This window comes from Macrobrachium nipponense, chromosome 16 (assembly GCF_015104395.2).
Source record: "Macrobrachium nipponense isolate FS-2020 chromosome 16, ASM1510439v2, whole genome shotgun sequence".
Lineage (NCBI taxonomy): Eukaryota > Metazoa > Arthropoda > Malacostraca > Decapoda > Palaemonidae > Macrobrachium > Macrobrachium nipponense.
The window spans coordinates 64,474,914-64,489,809 of record NC_087209.1 but is presented as its reverse complement, the minus strand read 5'-3'; the positions used below and the strand labels follow the sequence as shown (position 1 = coordinate 64,489,809).

At 45.3% G+C, this 14,896-nt stretch overlaps 1 protein-coding gene across 1 annotated transcript in view; it reads left to right on the top strand.

The window, feature by feature from the left end:
• Window positions 1-3,897: 3,897 nt before the first annotated feature.
• The window catches only part of LOC135195361 (spliceosome-associated protein CWC27 homolog), a 50,519-nt gene continuing 39,520 nt past the window's right edge, over window positions 3,898-14,896 (top strand). The window contains exon 1 of the mRNA XM_064221622.1: window positions 3,898-4,093. Coding sequence (XP_064077692.1) covers window positions 4,052-4,093 — 42 coding nt within the window. The 5' untranslated portion in view covers window positions 3,898-4,051. The remainder of the gene's footprint in view (window positions 4,094-14,896) is intronic.

Below are 14,896 nucleotides of genomic sequence, written 5' to 3'. Positions count from 1 at the left end.
GCGGTATGTGGCGGTCTCCGGGTCGGCGGCCTGTTTTCCCGGGCGAGGTCTTCGTAGTCGACCCCGAGATGCACGGCGTTGATTTCCTATCCTCGATAGGGCGTCTGCCACGGGGTCTTCTCGCCAGGCACGTACTGGATGGTGCAACCAAACTCCGCGATGGCTGCAGGTGCCTCTGCTATCTCGCTGACCAAGCGTCGCCCGCCTTGGTGAAGGCGTGTACCAAAAGGGAGGTGGTCTGTCCTGATCGTGAATGGGGTGAGACCCTCGAGGAGGTAGCGGAAATGTCGTTTACCTGACTTGGCTACACCGCCAGGAGTTTCGTCGTGGCGTTCGAACGTGCTGTACCTCGTCTCGGCGGCTGACAGTTTTTTTGCTGTAGAAGGCGAGTGGCTGGGGCTCGCCCTGGACCATCTGCTCGAGGACAGCCCCGCAGGCGACGTTGCTGGCGTTGGTGGTGAGGCTAAAGGTGCAGCAGGGTCTTGGTGGCATAATGTCGTCGCTCTGGCGAGGGCCCTCTTCGTCTCGTTGAAAGCCTTCTCTTGTTCGGCCTCCCACGTTAGGGCCTTTGGTTTCCCCTTCAGGACCTGTAGTTTAGGAGACATGGTGCGGGCGGCGGCGGGGATGAATCGGCGGTAGTAGTTGACCATTCCGATGAACTCCTGCAGGGACTTGACCGTGGTTGGTGTTGGGAACTTCTGCACCGCGCCTACCTTCGAGGCCATGGGGCGCACGCCCAGCCGCGGAGATCTCGTGCCCGAGGAAGTCCACCAGCCCGTTTTGTTACCTGCAGGCGCTTCAGGACCGCTCGGATCGTGATGTAGGTGCTCCTCCAAGGACCTGGAAAAAATTAAGATATCGTCGACGTAGCAGACGCAGAAGGGCAGGTCCCCCAGGATGCTGTCCATCAGGCGCTGGAAGGTGGCCCCTGCGTTCCTCAGGCCGAAGGTTTGAGTAATGGAAGACGAAGGAGCCAAAAGGCGTGATGATGGCAGTCTTGGGGACATCCTCGGGGTGCACTGGAACCTGGAAATAGGATTTTAAGAGGTCCATTTTTGTGAAGACCTTTACCCCGTGGAGGGCCCCTGTCAAATCCTGCATGTTTGGCAAGGGTCTCCGCAGGGCCTCCAGGGTGCCGTATGGTTTCTGTACCATGTGCAGGGGCGACGCCCAAGGGCTCGATGCTTTCTTGCAGATGCCCATTCGTTCCATCTCCGAGAACGCCTGCTTCACCTCCTGAGGCGGCCTGAGGGAGTTGTTGGAACTTCGCGTGTGTCGGGGGGCCTGTGGTGGTTATGTGGTGGAATATTCCGTGCTTGGGCGGCGTCCCTGCCGCCTGACGAAGTTACCGGCTTGAAGACTTCAGGGAACTCCTGCAGGAGGTTGCCGTATTTGTGGGTGGGGGGCGATGATACAAATTGTAGGGGCGCCCGGCCTGCTGCCAGTGGAAGGGAAAGGCATGTCCCCGTGTCGAGGAGGCGTTTGCAGCCCACGTCCACCAGGAGGCCGTTCTGCGCCAGGAAATCTGCCCCCAGTAGAGGGATTCTGACGTCCGCGACTGTGAATTCCCAGACGTAGTTTCGCCCCAAGATGGATATCTCGAGGGGCTTCGTGCCGTAGGAACGGATGGGGGTCCCGTTTGCGGCGACGAGGGCGTAGGGCGGTTGTTTTTGTCGGGTCTCGCGACTACGATCTTTTCCTGACGGCGGGAATATCGAGTGCATCGCCCCCGTGTCCACCAACATCCTCTGGCCTGAGATCGCGTCGCAAACGTAAAACCCTACGGTGTGTGGTTCCGACGAGGCCGTTGCCAGGGCGGGCGGCCTTGGTTTTGTTGCCGTCGCCGTTTTTTGACTGCTGGAAGGTGCAAGGGCTTTTGCACCTCTTGGAGAATCTCCCGAACCTCCGGTGGATGCAGCACCAGGAGTTTTCACCTCGCTGTGTGTGGGAGAACTCCCTTGGGATACGGCGCCGATCTCTTGCGTTGGGTCGTCGTCGTCTTCTTCCTTCTCTGTGGCAGAACACAAGAGGATCGGGGGAGGGCGAGCTTCGCGGCATTGTTTGACACGTCAGTTCTTTGCCTTCTCTAGTAGTTCGTCGTCCTCTAGGGTGTACGTGTCGGTCAGCTGTTTTCGGACGTCCGGCTCGAGTTTGCCGCAGGAAATATTTCGTGGCTCAGGCTGATCTCTTTCTTTTTTTCCGTCGGGGCCTATTTCGGGCAGACGGACGAGGCCCATCACAGTGTCCCGGGCATCTTGGGTGTCGGCGCCGCACATGGGGTTCGCGACTAGGTCGAGGGCACGGGCGGCCCTTTCAGCGATGGGCGCGGAATAGGCTGTCACGAGCCTTTCTTTTATCTTGTCGAGCGTGACAAGTCTGGTTCGTGCTCGACCGGTCAGCCAGTTAGATATTTCGGTCAAACACCTCTGTCGGGAGGGCCGCTGCGACGAGGTCAGCCTGCAGCATTTTGTTCGTGAGCCCCGCGATCCGGAATTGCCCTTCAGCTCGGAAGAACCAGGCGGTGGGTCCGCAGTTTTGAAGGGGGGCAATTTGACAGCTCGAGCGGGCCGCTGTGTGTCCGAGGGCCGTCGCTGGGGCGGGGGTAGGCCTGGGTTTCCCACGTGGTACTGTCTGCGCCCATTGTCCTCTCTCACAGAAACGGTCGACAGAGTCGTGAATGGCTGGCCAAAACCATTTGAGGAAACGCCTGAACACACCTTGGGCAGGTATGCCGTATTTAGTCCGTTAGAGGCGTTGGTTATTTCCACGGTAGGAGCTTTCAGAGATCTATACTGAGGCGCCGTGTGAGTCCGTTAAAGATCTCTGAAGGTGAGCGGCAGTAGTAAGTCCCTTAATGGCTGAGCCAAATCGCTTGGGTCCCGTCACTCCGGGGTCACCATTTGTGAGAGTGGTGGACAAAGAGGCAGGTAGAAGTGTACTGATTTTTATTACAGTCAAGGGAAATACAAATATACAGCATGCGGACGGAAATGTGTCACCGACCCGAGAGAGTAAAAGTGAGTCGGCGAGACCCGATTTGTGTTTCTTGAGAGACAAAAAATACAAAATATAAAAGTACACAATATATGGTTATACAAGCTTTATACACTGGCGGAAAGCCCGCTGAATGCTCTCTTCGGAGGGAAGTAAGAACAACGCAAATGATGAATTATATACAGAGAAAATCATGAATAAGCGTTGTCCTTACACATGTGTTTAAAATGAGTGTTGAAGACTTGTTTTCCCTATATTGGCAAGTGTAAACCACGCATTGTACCATTAGCGATCAGGATAAAAAAAATCACAATCGCACTAATCCCTGGACTTTCAAGATGGCCGCAAAACTCTGCAAGGCCGCCCTGGTGGAAGACCACCAAACTACGTAGTAGTACTAGTATATATACATTATCTTCAGATATTTACTTTCTATGGGATTTGTCTTAAACTTTCTCTCCCTGCTGATTATTCTTCTTGAAAGAAATCTAATTCATAAATGCTTAGTTTCAAATGGAAAGAGTCTATAAGCCATAACGAAATTTAAGATAGCGTCCATCTCGTCTTTGCACTTGTATTACATTAGAATTTTGCTTGCCGTCACTTCTGGTGTAGGATTAAGTGTCAGTTGCAACATCAGAGGTCATGTCACGATGAAATAATGTATTTTTATACTGCCTTTTTAGTTACAGGAAATTCTGATCCATAGATATCTACTTTCTAATCTAGTAATCGACTCGATAAGAGTTTCAAAGACGCCCCAAAATAGAATTCTAACCCAGGTGTTCAAATAACGTAGTGGGAAAGTTAAAACGAAGACAGAATAAAAAGTCTTCGATCAACTAAAGTTCTATAATATTTCAAATTCAGGAAAACTTAAAAAAGTAATTCGTATCGCTTTGCAGCGTGATTTTCAAGGAGCCGTTGAAAAGGCAACGTTCTCTGCCAGGCTGAAAGATGGTCGACGATTTTGAAGGGAAACAACAACAACACGGTTCTACAACTGCTACTACAAATGTCAAACGGGCCACTACACTGAACGACAGCATTCGTAACAATGAGTAATATCTACATTCAGGAGCCAGCCACAGAAGGCAAGGTTAGTGTTGACATATTTTGAAATCATGAGCATAAAGGTTAGCTTAACTAATAGCTACCTAGCTCAAGCTAAAAGCTAACCACTAATGACGAGTTCCTACATTGGGCTAAGCTACCTACCTAGACTCCGTGTCTTGTCTTTAGCTTGAAGACTTTAGTTGATGATTTGATGCCATTTTGGGTTAAATACCATTTCTCCACTACTAGGTACTATATTAGTATATTAATTTGGTAGATCTAGGGTACTTAGTATCCTCGGTGGCCTAGACTATGGCAGTTGCGGTTTTTCTATGCAGTTTTACCTACTGCAACAAAAATTTTAAGTTAAGGTAGGTATTCGGACGACTGTAATTAACCCCCTGGGGACCAGTACTAAACACGGCGAAATACATTTGACGCCCCAATCCCTAGTGGATGTCGTATCCGCGTTTGCGTTCCTTGCAGTCTGTGCTGACTGCTTCTGTAGGGTAATTCTCTACAAGGAACGTAATCGCGGATATGACATCCATTAGGGATTGAGCCGTCCAATGTATTTCGCCGTGTTTAGTACTGGCCCCTGGGGGTTAATTACAGTCGTCCGGATAAATATTACTGAAAATTCTTGTTCAGGAGGTAAAACTGTATAGAAAACCGCAACTGCCATAGTCTTGGCCGCCACAGAATAGTACTGTAGAATTACCCTTTAGGTAACCTAGATAGGCAATTTAGCTACCGTCATTTGGGCATTTTTCCTTTTTTTGTTTTAACCGAGATAGGCTACTTGTTTACTGTCATTTATTTATTTAACCAAGATATGCTGTTTACGGTCATCTTGTTTTAACTGAGACAGGCTATTTCCGTCATGTGTTTATGGTTAACTGAGATAGGCTATTTACCGTCATTTATTTTTGTTTTAACCGAGATAGGCTATTTCCGTGATGTGTTTATGGTTAACCGATATATGATATTTTCCGTTGTGTTTTAACCAAGATAAGCTATTTACCACCTTTTATTTTTTTTAACTGAGATAGGCTATTTACCGTCGTGTTTATGTTTTAAACAAGACTGGCTACCTATTTACCATGATTTATTTTTGTTTTAACTGAGGTAGGCTATTTACCGTCAAGGCTATTTCTGTCATGTGTTCATGTTTTAACCAAGATAGGTCATTTACTGTCGTGTTTGTTTTAACCGAAATAGGCTATTTATCGTCATTTGTTTTTGTTCCTACACGATATGCAAACCCTCGGTCCTTTACATTAGGAATTAGTACTTTCAGGCCATATTCTAGCTCACCACGGAATAGTTATATAGATCTACCAAATTCTTGAACAAGGTGGCAAGGCAATAACTACCATCTGGTTGGCGGGTAGGTCCGCCTGTCCGGATGTAAACACTCCACTTTGTTTTCGGCTGTCATCAAATGAAGACGTATGTTTGTGAGCTGTTGTTGACTAGTCGTTAATCACGATTTTCCCGGTGGGATCTTTCCTTTATTATTTTTAATGAATATACATATATATTGTATTTGATGTTAATAATCAATTGACTTTAATAATTAATATACAAACCCACTTTTAGTGATAGCCTTGCTAGCCACCTTTCTACTTTATGTGTTAAGAGTCAGTGGCAAGGGTGTGCATACACTCTTATTACATATTTTCGCACTTTAGGACAATACTATATTAATTTGAAATTCATACTTACGCTTTGGAAATTACTGAGGTTTGTCTTTTGATTTTCTTGCAGTATTTCCTCTCCTCTTTCATCCTTTCACTATAGCTGGTTCACTTACGGTAGATTCGTAGATGAGCTCTATGCCTGCGAGACGTTTGTTTGGCGGTCGCTGATTGGCTGGGAGCTGCCTAACTCCCGGTACCAGCCAATCAGCGGCCGCCAAGCAAATGTCTCGTCAGCATAGGGCTCATCCAAGAATCTACCTTAAGTGAACCAGCTATAGCTTATTGGACGAAGAGAGGGCGAGCGTGTGTTGATGTTTAAGGGTGTGTTTACATCCGAGCTAGCGGGCTTACCCGCCTACCAGACAGTAGTTACTGCCTAACCACCTTGTTCAAGAATTTAACGGCCGTAATCCAGCTTACGCTGAAAATAATTCATAATGTAAAGGACCTCAAGTTTTTATAGCTAGGAAAATTACTATTTACTTTAAAAAATGTGATTTTTTTTGTTTTAACTGAGGTAGGCTATTTACCTTCGTGTTTATGTTTTAACTGAGGTACGACTTTTACCATCATTGTTTATGCTTTAACTGAGATAGGCTATTTGTAGTCATGTGTATTATGTTTTAACCGAGATAGGCTATTTACTATCATTTATTTTTATTTTAACCAAGAAATGCTATTTACTGTCATTTATATTTTAAGATTCACTTACATAGGTCTGGTATTAAACACAGCACTCATGAGAGTGATTGTGATATTGAATTAAAATTTACTGTGTATTTACTATAAACTGTACATCCCCAAATAATGCTAGCCTAGATATTTGCAGAGTAATTGATCATTCGTTAACACTGTCATGGTTCCTGCCAGTTACCGACTGGAATGTTTCCATTTTTTGTTTATGGTTTTGTTTATGCTCATCCCTTTTAATTATCTTTATGGTGTTTGTCATCATTTGCTTATGTTTTCAAGTTCATCCCCAAAGGGTTGTATGCTTTAAATGTGGCCTCCATTTTGCACATGAAATGGTAGTAATCTTCAGTTTCACCAGTCATTCTGTAATTGGTGAAATATTGTTTATCAAAAAGTTTTTGATGATGCCAATAAGCTTGATATGGTAAAACTGAAGATTACTACCACACCCCTCTAGTTTGGTAACCATCAGTTTACGTGCAAAATGGGCATTGTGTGTAATACGAGCCCCTTGAAGATAAATGTAAAAACATAAACAAAAAACAGTAAACATCTTAAACAATAGGCATAAGCATAAAAACACAAAGAGAAAGTTGGTAAATATTCTGCAGTAGTAGTCCTCAGTTTTACCCTTAATATTACTTTAAATCACATTTGCTTGGTAAATCTAGTAACATCCCATCCATCCTATACGTATCTAATGATAAAGGGGTCCCATCCAGTAGGAAAATGGTGTTTTGGGGGTTTGGAATGGAAATTATTGAAAAAGCACAAAGGGATGACAAAATACTGAAGGCATAACAAGTATTCACACTTGTTTGGGACTGTACATGGGCAATAGTTCAGTGACCTCATAAGTCGCAACAGACAGTATGGATGAGAAGAGCAGTCTCTAAATATGACGTCCCACTGCAAACAAAACCAACGTATAGTTTCAAAACACCAACCAACCCTTATTAGCATTTTTGGTAATTTCCAAGGGTTATTGCATGGAAGAAACATGGCTGAAATCCCTCTATTAAAAAATTTAAATGTGTACCATTGCCATATGTATCCTTGGTTATGCAGTAAATCAGCTCCAGGCCTATGTCCAGACTGCCACTGTTTTGTCTGTAGGTTCTAAATTCTGAAATGTGAGTGACCATAATAAGTACAATTTTTTTCATAAAACATTTATGTATCTAAAGGGAGGACCTAGCTATAAATTCAAATGTACATCTTGTATATAATCATATCTACAACATATTCATATTTAGATGTTTGATTCATGTTGTAGGGCATATGCCTTCTGAGGAAGTTAATACTTCAAATCCTTATAACTAGGTAATAGGCCTATGTTGACCTCAAAGTGATTGAAATGTATGCTAGACTTGAGGTAGGCTACGGTAGTCTGTTACCATTGATTGACCTTACTTCAGACTCACCCGTAAATATGACAGTAAACGAATGGATTACAATACAGACTAAATCAATTTTTTATTTATGCTACACTATATATTAATTGAAAAGTAAGGCAGCTAACCAAATGGAACTTAACGCTGCTGCATGATGTAGGCTACTATAATTTTATATTAGACAAGCCAGTGATATACTTAATAAACCTGGGTGCAGTATAACCACTGGTTCCATGCAATGTAAAAACACCATACAAACAAACAATATACTACTCTGTAATAGATTAATTCTTCTTAACACCTATTTTGATGATACCTTTAGTTGAATGATGGTCTTTGTGATGTTTTTTTATATTTGAGTGTGAAAAGAAAGTTACTGGTAAGTACTGTATTTATTGGATAATGCAGTAAAGTTTTAGGACTATTCAGAGTGTTAGTTTAATACAAATGAAGTCTCACTGAAGGGCTTTGCAACCGCTTGAAAGGTTGTTTGCACAAACGGCATGTACAGTTTCCTCTGTATATTGTTTTCTTAGTAGAGTTTATCGAGTAAAAAATTTAATTTTTCTTATTGTCTAGTTTATGCATGCATATTTTCAGTCCTCTCCCACTTGACCTTCCTTTCAGGTTTTCAGTAAAGCACTGGTTGTCATTTTTACAACAAAAGTGGGAGCCATGTCTTTGGACAATGTTGCCATGACCAGAAGGGTTGTGGCATCTCTTGATTCAGCCTTCATTCTTCACATTAGATCTCTCCAATCCCTTGTCTTCCTCTGACATTAAAGCCCTGAGAGATTTGGACTTGTTGGACCTATTTTTTTTCTCGAAGTATGGTTCAAAAGCTTTCAAAGAAACTGACCAGGGCCACCAATCTTAACATTGGCAGCACCTCTACTCCTGAAGCCTATTCCTGTGCTGTGAACCATATCATCCAACTGAATGGCATGGAGCTTTCTTTTTGTTAGAGTTGTCTGTGGTCCTAGTTTTTTGTCCACTCTGTAAGCTTCGGGATACACTCCACTGCAGTTTAACTCAGTCACTGAAGAGCTTTAGAAAGAAGACCTTGAATCGAAAAACTCCACCTTCAAGACTTGTTTCTGCGACCCTTTGTGCCTAATCAAGTAGTTGTTGTTGTTGTTTGTTTTACTGACCTTTTGTATCTTATTTGGAACTCTTTGTGATTTACAGATTCTTCTTGTTCACATTCATAAGTTTGTGGCAGACTTAAAACTTGTCATTTTATGCATTCAACTTACCTGTCAGATATATACTTAGCTATAGACTCCGTCGTCCCCAGATAGAAATTCGAATTTCGCGGGCACACTACAGGTAGGTCAGGTGATCTACCGCCCCGCCGCTGGTGGCGGGAATAGGAATCATTCCACCGTTTTCTAAGACAGATTTTCTCTATCGGCCGTGACAGCAACATTGTTGTTGTTACTCCTGATTTGATTTTCGTGTTTTTTCATCGCTATTGATCTTCTAAGCCGGTTATTTTGGTGACGTATTGGATCTTGGTTTGGCATACTCTTTCGTGGACTGTTTTTTGGACTTGGTTTTGGATATTTCTCATGATGTCGGATTCTAGCTTTACGGTTAGAAGACAGTGTGTAAATGAGGGATGCATGGTGAGGCTACCGAAAGCTTCGGTAGACCCTCCACACGTTTGTAAGGGGTGTAGAAGGAATGAATGTTCAATTTCTAACACCTGTGATGAATGTGTAAATATGAATGAGGAAGAATGGAAGAATTTAAATTCATATTTAAGAAATTAGATATGGATAGGGCTAGGAAGGCTTCCTCCAGAAGTGTAAGTAGGCTCGCTCTAACGAGCCATATTAAATTAACACCTAACCCTAAACCTCTATCTTCTTCCATCTAGTACTAAGACTGCAAATCCGGCAACGGAAATTGCAGATCTTAAAGCTGCGCTACAAAGGATGGAACGTCAAATGCTGACGTTGAAAGGTAAGCACAGTGATAGTGAATTAAGTGTCCCTAGTGCAGTGGAGGGTGCGTCTGATCGGCTCTGTCTCGCTCCCAGGCCTAGACCTCCTTCCAAGCTCACAGGCCCAGAGGAGAAGGAATGTCGAAAGCCGTACGGAGGTTACGGAGAATCCCACCGATCAGGCGTCCCCTCGGCAGATTCTGTGACGACCCGAACTGCCAAGGATCGCTATCGAAAAAGCATCCTAAAGAAGTGTTTTTCTTCGTCAGATTCTTCACCGAATGTAAGGGGATGGAGTTCTGATGAACTGTCACGCCCCTTAAAGAGAAGTTTGGAAGGGCTCCAACTTTGGATTCAAGCCCTGAACTTTTCTCCGATCTATCACCTTGTGAGAAGAAGAAAGGGAGATTGATTGGTTCCTAAACGGAAATCGGAGTTTCCTTCCGCTTCCTAGATACCCTCACCTGAATCAGGGAAGGAAAAAGAGAAATGCGGCCTGCGAAAAAATTATCCTAAATGTGCAGGAGCAACTTTCGGCCCATTAGTAGGAGTTTTTACTAAGGAAACTCCCAGGAGAAAGGACTCTTTCCTTCCTATAAAGAAGACGAAGGGAAGGAAAGAAGAAACGGAAGTTTCGGCTTTATATCTCAGAGGAGTAATAAGAATGCGCCAAAAACGCCAACCTGGCGCAATGCGCCAGATGCGTTTGAGACTCCATACGAGTCGAAGAGCCAGAAGCGCCAGATCGCCAGAAGCCGCCAGCCTGGCGAAATGCGCCAGAAGCGCCACCCTGCCGAAATGCGCCAGAAGCGCCAGAAGCGCCACTCTGCCGAAATGCGCCAGAAGCGCCAGCTTGGCGCAAGGAATCACGAGCGCCAACCGGCGCAATGAGCCACAAGTGACAAATAAGAGACGGACTTCTTTCCAAAAGACAATTAAGCAGGAAGATTTGTTTGGCTTTCGGAAGGATAAACCTTTACCTGACAAGGACTCTAGTTGTCGCACAAGCGGCCGTATTCCTTGTCAGGACATAGGTGGTTCCGGAGAAAGCGATAGGAGAGGACATCCTTCGTCGACAGGAGAGAAAGGTGTCGCACAAGCGGCCATCGCTCTTGCCAGGAGAAGGATAAGGTCGTTTTGCAGGATCAACCTATCTCTCGTAGGGATGCAAGTTATCGCACAGGCGGTCGTCGTTCTTGCGAGAGTGGGGTGGATGTTGCAAGAGGCCAGTCTCCTGCTGGAAATAAACAATCCTCTTCGGAATTGGATTTGGAAGAGATTTCGGACTCTGAAGATCACTCGGCTCCGGGATTGTCAGATTACAAGACGCTGGCAGCCCTCTTACTTCAAGAGTTTGGGGACTCTTTAAGCCCGACTGCTCCTCCTTCTCCAAGGTCCTTATTTACAAGCACGAAGGTCCCGAAACAATCATCTTTTATTAAATGAAGCCAACCATTTCCATGAACAAGGCTCTCCGATTCGTAGGAAATTGGTTGGAATCCAAGGAGAAGGCGGGGAAGACAGTCTTTACCTGCCCTCCTTCCAGACTATCAGGAAAGAAGGGAATTTGGTACGAGACGGGCAAACCACGGGGTCTAGCTCTCCCGTCCACTGCCGAAGCAGATTTTTCGAATCTGGTGGATTCGTCTAGGAGACAAGCCTTGTCATCAGCAAAGATCACATGGGGGACTTCGTGAGATGGACCATCTCCTCAAGGGATTGTTTTAATGTCTTAGAAGTTTTTAACTTCTTCTTAGACTGGTCCCTTGGGGTGTTTGGCCAAAAAGACACAAGAGAAGGAATCTCTTAGTCCAGAAGTCCTTCATAGTGTCCTTTCCTGTATGGACAAGGCAGTTCAGGATGGATCAGGAGAGGTGGCCCTCTCTGATTGGAACTGGTATTCTGAAGAAGAGAGTCTTATTAGCTCTTTCTGACAAAAGCAGTTACTCCTACTCAGAGGTCATCTCTTCTGTATGCTCCTCTGTCGGACCAATTGTTTCCTTCAAATCTAGTAAAAGATATTTCTCATTCTTTGACAGAAAAGGCCACACAAGATCTCTTGGCCCAATTGCTGCAAAGAAATCGCTGGATTTCGGGTTGGGTCCATTTAATTAAGAGAGGAGACTCGGGCTCCTCAACAGCCCTTTCGAGGGAGTACCTCGGCCAGACCCTCTTTTAAGAAGAGAGGAGTGCAGAAGAGAGGTAGGTTCTTCCTTCAGACCTGTCAAGAGAGCAAAATGAGACAACAGTCCTTCAAGCACCGGTAGGAGCCAGACTTCGGAAATTTTCCGAAGAATGGGCTCGGAGACAGGCAGAAATTTGGTCCCTTTCCGTGGTAACAAATAGGGATATATGATCCCCTGTCGAGGACAGACCTCCCTTGACTACGACCCCGATGGAGAAGCCCGGTTGAGGGAACTGTCAGCCCAATACAGGGACCCTGCCAAGAAAGAAGCATTATTGCAACTGGTAGAACAGATGTTGCAAAAGGAGGCCATCGAAGTGGTTCGGGATCCGCATTCCCGAGGATTCTACAACCGTCTTTTTCTGGTTCCGAAATCCTCTGGGAGGGTGGAGACCGGTCCTGGATGTGAGCGCATTGAACCGATTTGTGGAGAACACAAAGTTCTCTATGGAAACATCAAAATCGGTTCTTGCGGCTCTTCGTCCAGGAGATTGGATGGTCTTCCTTAGATCTACAAGATGCATACTTTCATGTCCCCCTGCATCCATCATCGAAGAAATATCTCCGATTCATGATGCAGGGGAAGTATACCAATTCAGAGCCCTATGCTTCGGCCTTTCTACGGCCCCTCAAGTGTTCACGGAGGCTAATGATGAATGTTGCGAGATGGCTACATCTAGAGGGGATAAATATATCCCTTTATCTGGACGATTGGCTAATAAGAGCAAAATCGGAAATTCAGTGCTTGAAGGACTTGGAGAAGACTTTGAACTTGACAAAATCTCTGGGACTGCTCGTGAACCTCGAGAAATCACAATTGATCCCCAGACAGAACATAGTCTATCTGGGGATACAGATGGATTCTCAGGGTTTCGGGGGCGTTTCCATCTCAAGACAGAATTACTCGAGGCTTACAAAAGATCTCGAACTTCTTAGGGAAAGAACGGGACCTCAGCGAGGGAATGGCTCAGTCTGCTGGGCACCCTTTCTCGTTAGAGCAGTTCATTTCCCTGGGAAGATTAAATCTCAGACCTCTGCAATTTTATCTAAAGAGGGATGTGGAGTCAAAAGACAGGAGACCTTGGCAGACGTTTTTCCCATCCAACAGGGGATAAAATCCGACCTAAAGTGGTGGTTAACCCCATTAACAAGGAACGAAGGGGTGTCCCTCTTGATTCGGAAAAACCCTCACCGAGTGTTGTTTTCCGATGCCTCGGAAACAGGTTGGGGAGCAACACTGGGTCCAAAGGAAGTAGCAGGTATTTGGACCAGACAACAAACTACTCTGCACATCAATGCGAAGGAACTCCTGGCAATTCATCTAGCCCTGGAATACTTCGAAGCGGAAGTCAGAGGGGTGGTAGTTCAAGTCAATTCCGACAACACCACAGCTCTGGCTTACATCCGGAATCAAGGGGGGGCACTCAGGAACTCTTTCTCTCTGAACGAAATAGCGAGAGCTATTAACCTGGACAGAGGAACGGGGCATTATTTCTGCGTACAAGTTTGTCCAAGGAGTAAAAAACCTAAGGGCAGACAGGTTTGAGCAGAAATAACCAGGTTCTCCCGACAGAGTGGATGCTCCACTCAGGAGTCTGCAGACATATGGTCACTCTGGGGGAGACCCAGATCGACCATGTTTGCCACGTTCCTCTCCAGGAAAATAGACAACTTCTGCTCGCTAGAAGAAGATCCCAGAGCCACAGCGATCGATGCTTCCTCATGGATTGGTCAGGCATAGATGCATACGCCTTTCCCCCCCATTCAAATTGCTGGGGAAGTAGTAAGGAAATTTGTGGCAATCAACGGAAGGAATGAGAATGACTCTAATTGCTCCCTTTTGGCCTTCCCGAATCTGGTTCACCAGCGGTACTGGAATGCTGGACGGTGGACTTCCCCAGATCTCTACCCATACAGGACAGATCTGCTCAGACAACCCCACTTCGAGAGGTTCCACAAAAAACATCCAAAGTCTCTCCCTGACTGCCTTTCGACTATCGAAAGACTGGTCAGAGCGAGAGGCTTTTCAAAGAAAGTGGCAACTTCAATTGCTAGAGCCGCAGAGCCTCTACCCTGCGGGTCTACCAATCGAAGTGGGAAGTTTTCCGTAGATGGTGTAGGTCGAATAGCTGTCCTCTTCCAATACCTCTGTAACCGAAATCGCGGATTTTTCTCCTCTTCTTGAGAGAAGAATCCAAATTGGCCGTATCAACTATCAAGGGATATAGGAGCATGCTCTCAGCTGTTTTTTAGAAACAGAGGGCTGAATCTCGAGAATAATAAGGATCTTCATGATCTCATCAGGTCTTTCGAGACTAAGAAATTGAGATCGTCGATTCCCCCGAGTTGGAACCTGACGTGTCCCTCATAAAGTTCTTGATGTCGGACAGGTTCGAACCTATAGATAAAATCTCATTCAGAGATCTTACTAGCAAATGCATATTCCCTGTTGGCTCTAGCAACTGCTAAGAGATCAGTGAATTGCATGCTTTGGAACTCTCGGGTGGGATTTAGAAAAGACTCGGCTGTCATTTCTTTCCAGGATCTTTTCCTAGCAAAGAATTGAGAACCCTTCTAAACCTTGGCCAGAAGTTTCGAAGTCAAGGACTCTCTTCTCTGGTAGGAAGAGAGTTGGATCGGTCCCCTTTGCCCAGTCAGGACCTTAAATTTTATTTAAGAAAGAAAGACACAGCTTCAGGGATGTCGACAAGTCTTTGGTGTTCGGTAAGAAACCCCAAGAGACCTATGTCAAAGAACGCACTGGCATTCTTTGTCAGAAATGTAATTACCGAAGCTCATAGGAATTGCCAAAAGAAAACTCGTTTTTAAAGCTGCTGAGAGTGAAAGCTCACGAAGTCCGGGCTGTGGCAACTTCCCTTTCTTTTACGAAGAATATGTCCATGAGAAACATTTTAGCAGCAAC